We start from the raw sequence: 5,752 nt of genomic DNA on the forward strand, positions 1-5,752 counted from the left end.
TGTGTGTGTGTGTGTGTGTGTGTGTGTGTGTGTGTGTGTGTGTGCTGAGAGTTTTGCCTGCATGGATGTATGTGCACCACCTTTGTGCCTGGTGCCCACTGAGGCCAGAAGAGGGCATCAGCTCCATTGGAACTAGAGTTACAGATGGTTGTTAGTGGCCATGCGGGTCCTAGGAACCCAGATTCTCTGCAAAAGCAGCAGGCATTTGTAACTACTAAGCCATCTCTCCAGCCCCAGGGTTTCTGATCACTACTCTGTACTTGAGGCTCTAAGAGGCTGAGTAAAGCCCCTAGGCCTAGGACTGTGTCACAGTTGGAAGAATCAGATCTTGAACTTGGAGTTATCTGATTCCAATCCACATGCTTTAGACAGGCTGACCCTTGGCTGCAAAAGGTCCAGCAGGTTGGTGTAGTGTCAGAAACAGAGGCATTTAGGGAGCGTGGTGTGCCCTCCACCCTCACTTTCAGCCCTGCCAGCCAGCAGGCAGCTGACCTGATGGCTGAACTGTGGTGACGGTAGTGGTAGTGATGGTGGTGGTGGTCTCTTCGTCATCCCCTGAAGCTGTGGAGGTGGCAATGGTCCCCTCGATACCAAGCCCTATGGTCTTAGACATGACCTCTGAAACCCAAGGTCTGCCCATGTCTCCAGGACCCTCCTGGGTTGGAGTCCATGCTTGGCTGGGGGGTGTAGTACTGGGTCTGTCCTCTGGGTGCAGCGTGGGCACTGCCATACTTGGCCCTGGAGGAAGGGGAGATGTGATATAAACCTCAGGGGGCTCGGACTCTAGGTTCCAAGGTTTCTCCCTGGAGTGGGGCTGGGTTGGTGCCGCAGCCAGGGCTGGAGTCGGACTGGTAAAGACGGGACGGTTGTCCTGGTTGGCGAGGCGGGGAAGGGGGCTTGGAGTAAAGGGTGTAGGTGAGTCTGGTTGGAAGGGCAGTGCTGGCCTCGGCGCTTCCTCGTTCCTTTCTAGCCCCTCTTGAAGAAATTCCTCCAGAAGTGGGTGGTGGTTGAGCAGCTTGAGGGTAGGGGCTGTGGTGACGAAGTGGACGCCTCGGTCTGACTGCTCAGGTGTAGGGGCTGCGGTCTCCTCCCCATCCATCTCCCTGATGCCCGTGGCTTGACCTTCCCCCGTGACTGGAGCCTCTGAGGAGAGTCCTGAAATAATAATGAATGATCAGAGGCTCTCCTGCTACGCCACAGTGAACAGCATCCCACCCAGCACAGGCAGGAGCAGATCCATCTTGTTTTTGACAGAGAGCCTTGGAGAGTGTGCTCATTGTTGAGAATCATGGAGCTATAAAATTTTAGAGCTGGAAGCAAGGTGACATCACATACTTCAAAGATGGCACATGAGCTATCCTTTCTACTCCAGCAACCAAGACAGACATTACAAATCGATCATTGCACTGTTTCTTGCTGTTTCCAGATTCAGCTTCAGAATCCTCCTCAACACAGAATGCTAGCTAGGAAGTCATGACACGACAAATACAAATTTGCCATTTCTAATGTACCTCAAAGGCCTTGTCTTACTTATAAGGAGATGGGTCAAGAAGAGCAAGTGAAAGGGCTGTAACTCAGCTTGTAGAATGCTTGCCTACCAAGCATGAAGTGCTGGGCTCTCTCCCAGCACTGTGTAAACTAAGAACTTTGTAACCCCAGCAGGAAGATCAGAAATTCAAGGTCAGCTTCAACTACATAGTGAGTTTGAGGTCAGCGATACATGGGGACAGAGCCCTGTCTCTGAAGAAAAAGAAAAGGAAAGGAAAGGAAAGGAAAGGAAAGGAAAGGAAAGGAAAGGAAAGGAAAGGAAAGGAAAGGAAAGGAAAGGAAAGGAAAGGAAAGGAAAGAAAAGAAACGCTAGGTGTAGAGATACCTTTGGATCCAGCATGCAGGAGACAAAGGGTTTTGGGCAAACCTGATATACATAATGAGTAGGATAGCCAGGGCTACATAGAGACCCTTTCTCGAGAGAAAAGAAAAGAAAAAAAATGAAAAGAAAGAAAAGAAGAAGGAAGTACCTTGTTCAGAGTCTAGGACCCTGTGTAAGTGGGGGAGACGAGGATTTTAACAAGAGTAATGTCCCTTTAATCCCAGCACTTGGGAGGCAGAGGCAGGCGGATTTCTGAGTTCGAGAGTTCGAGGCTAGCCTGGTCTACAGAGTGAGTTCCAGGACAGCCAGGACTACACAGAGAAACCCTGTCTCGAAAAACCAAAACAAAACCCAACCAAAAAAAAAAAAAAAAAAAAAAAAACCAAGAGTAATGTCTCACACAACAGTGGCTTTTCTAGCTGAAATTACAAGACATTCAAATTCATGTCCTGTTCCCAGTAAAACTGCTGGTCATTAGTTTCAGGAAACATTACATATTTGGAATTTTGTTTTAGATTTTCTCATGCTTGGCTTCTTTGCTCAGTCCCCATGAAATCCCAGTTCACTACCCTCCCCCAAAATGATTTCTCTCCTCTTTTTTCCTGATTTTTTTTTTTTAAACTGAGATTTCCTATATAGCCCTGGCTGTCCTGGACTTTGCTATGTAGCCTAGGCTGCACCCTTACTCCAGTGTCTCTGCCTTGCAGGTGCTGGCTGGGCTGAAGGGCATATGTCACCTGACTCTCCTGACTTTTATGGTCTTTCTAGAGTAGTGCAGTTGGGGAGGCCCAAGTTCTGAAGCAGAGTTGGCTTCTGATCCACTCGGGTCCATTTCTCTGGGCTATGTGGTCTGGTCAAAGGGCCTACAGCCTTTAAACTTTAGTTTTCTTATCTGTAAAATGGAACTTCGGTCTTATTTCCTTTTCCCACCTAGCATGTCTTGTTAACCTCCTCCTTTCTGTTATTCAGAGACACAGTCTCACTCCACAGACTTCCGACTGGCCTGAAACTCACAATCCTCTACCTCCTGAGTGCTGGGATAGCAGGCATACACCCATGCATGACCATGCCCTCTTCTTTTAGCTTCCTTAGGATGCTACACAGGGTCTTAAACAGGGATGGAATGGGATGCCACCCATCCATTCATAGCATATGTCCCCGATCAGTTTTGATAATTTCTTGCTAAGGTCACATGAGGCTTGAAATCCTTCTCAACAGTTATCCAGGCAGCCATTGCCAATCAATCAGGCTACAGAAAATGAGACTTACTTCCTGTCTCTGGTCATCAGTATAGATTGTTCTGCTATTGATTATGCTCACTCATTTAACCACATCACTGGAGAGAAGACTCACATCATCTCTTGTGGCCCACGAGACTCCCTAGATCCTTAACTGCCGAGAAAAGGCCAGTAGATTCTGGCTCCGTATTTAGTTCATACAGAATCTTGTCAATTCTGAGAAGGCTGGGCTTGGGGGGATATTCCTCATCTCTACAGCTCTCAAAATGGCCTCCGTGAGGATCTAGAAAGAAGGTCTACCTGGAGCGAGATAGCAGAGTTTGCAAGGAGGCTGGTTCCACTACAGGTCTGCTGGAGGGGCTGTCTTTCCACGGGCTCACACCCACCCCATGGATTGGCAGGCATGAGGAAGCGGCAGATGGGCTACATTCTGTTCAGGAGACCATCACAGCTCTGATGTGTCAGACAAATGGGAGGAGGGAGAAAACTGGGGTGGGAAAGGCAGGTTTAGGTTGGAGGGTTCTCTAGTCTTCTGGGTCATGAGGTCCAACCAATTCAAAGCCTTGAAAACCTGGACCAATTGCTACATCCTGAGATGCCCACTAAAGTAGCCCATCTGTGCCCTGGCATTTGTGCCAAGCTCTGATATCACAGTGTCCAAACTAGATACCCAGCCAGGCTCGTATCCCCCAGAGCAGATGGTCCGACAGTGCTGGGTGTCTTTCATCTAAATCAGTGACATGGCGCTCAGGGGGGAGGGGTGTTGAGGTAGTACCTGTGACATGCCAGGACAAAGCTACTTTCTCTCCTCCTTGCACCCCTCCAGATGTCATTCGGTCTTTGCCAGTGACTGTTCTTATTGTGACACTCAGGCTGGAGTCCCCGGAACTCTCTATTGTTCCAGGTCCATCTTCCAGGGGTGCCTATCAAGAAGTGTGTCCTGTGGCTCTCAGGGTGGGCACCTGTGGGACTCTTGGGGGGGAGGAGGAAGAGAGAGAGAGAGAGAGAGAGAGAGAGAGAGAGAGAGAGAGAGAGAGAGAGAGAGAGAGAGAACGCACAGAGAGCCTGTGCCTCAGGAAGTGACCATAGCTGGCACCGTTCTCCTGCCAGCAGTCAGGTGGGTGCTGTGCAATGGAATGGAGCTAATGGGCACCTCCCGTCACTGTCGATTGAGCTGATTGTGTTATCTAGGGGGACCGAGCACTTGGTTAAATGAGATCGAGATAGCATATCAAACGAGCAAATTGATTCCCAAATCGGCCGCCACTTGTTCCCTGCGGGAGCCACCCACTGTCAGCACGGGTAAGATAATCTCTGGGAGATAAGCCACGTCTGCAGGAGGTCTCTCCAGATACCTTGGTGACTGTTGGAGGCCTGAGGGTCTGTAGCATGTCACCGGGGTCCCAAGGGTTGTGATGAAGAGGTCAGGGCTTCTCTTTGCCTGGCTACATTTAATGTTCAGGGCTGACTCAAGGGACCAGCTGAAGGAGGTGCTGAAGGACCAGACTGCTAAGCCAGTTCCCTCTGAGACTTTCTATTATTATTATTATTATTATTATATCATGCTATATGGCCCAAGATGCCCTTAAGCTTTCAGCCCTCCTGCTTTAACCTTTCTGAGGATTAGGGCTAGATGGTTTTGTTGTTGCTTTGCATTGCTTTTTCACTTGTTTGTTTTTGTTTCAAGACTAGGGTCTCACGTAGCCCAGGCTGGACTTGTACTTGCCACGTGGTTATGGGCGGTCGTTAGCTCATGGATCCTCTTGCCTCTACCACCACGTGCCAGTTCTGCAGGCAAGTGACAGCACCCCAGAAAGCTTGCATTATTTAATTGACACAGCAACTTGGTGATAGAGGAATCTTCCTCATGTGTTACATAAAACCGACAGCTGGGCAAGGCAAAGACTTGCCCAGTGCTGGAGCCGACAGTCAATCTTCGACTAGCTCGCTCACTATTGATTATGCTCACTCATTTAACCACGTCACTGAAGAGGTGACGCACATTCTGCCTGTGGCCCACTAGACTCCCCAGATCCTCAACTGCCAAGAAAAGGTCAGCCGATGCTGGTTCCACTTTCAGTTCATACAGAATCTTGTCAGATCTGAGAAGGCCGAGAGAATAGTCCTGGTCTTTACAGTTTTCAAAATGGCTGTGTGAGGATTAGAAACAAAGAGTAACAGGCAAGGCACCCAGTCATTCCAGACCACTCGGGCCTTGGCAGGGAGTGATGGAGCTCCCAGCAGTCCTCTGAAGGAGGCACAAGCTAACAGGGAGGAGTGCATGCATTCAAGGTCTCTCTGCAGGTTGGAAGTGATCCTGGCCCTTGGGAAGGTGGCTTGGCTAGAACCAAGAGAGCCCCTATTCCATTCCCAAAGCACATCTGAGCCTGGGACCCAACTTTACTCAGTAGTACTAGAGTACAGGCACACAGACCTGTTCTGGTGTCAGTTCTGTCTGGGGGCAGGTTTTTATATATCTCTAATCCCAGCACCAGGGAGGCAGAGGCAAGCAGATCTCCTGTGAGTCCAGCCTGGTCTACAGGCTCCAGGACAATCAGGGCTATGTGGTGATGAGAACAGTGGAGAGAGAGAGAGAGAAAGAGAGAGAGAGAGAGAGAGAGAGAGAGAGAGAGAGAGAGAGAGA

General features: G+C 49.5%; 1 protein-coding gene across 3 annotated transcripts in view; it reads right to left on the reverse strand.

The window, feature by feature from the left end:
• Sez6 (seizure related 6 homolog) overlaps positions 1–5,752 on the reverse strand; it is a 47,670-nt gene that overhangs the window by 23,657 nt on the left and 18,261 nt on the right. For all 3 annotated transcript variants that reach the window (XM_028759379.1, XM_028759378.1, XM_028759377.1), the window contains exon 2: positions 493–1,155. In XM_028759379.1, coding sequence (XP_028615212.1) covers positions 493–1,099 — 607 coding nt within the window. In that variant the 5' untranslated portion in view covers positions 1,100–1,155. The remainder of the gene's footprint in view (positions 1–492; positions 1,156–5,752) is intronic.

Source organism: Grammomys surdaster, unplaced genomic scaffold (assembly GCF_004785775.1).
Source record: "Grammomys surdaster isolate TR1022 unplaced genomic scaffold, NIH_TR_1.0 126278, whole genome shotgun sequence".
Taxonomy (NCBI): Eukaryota; Metazoa; Chordata; class Mammalia; order Rodentia; family Muridae; genus Grammomys; species Grammomys surdaster.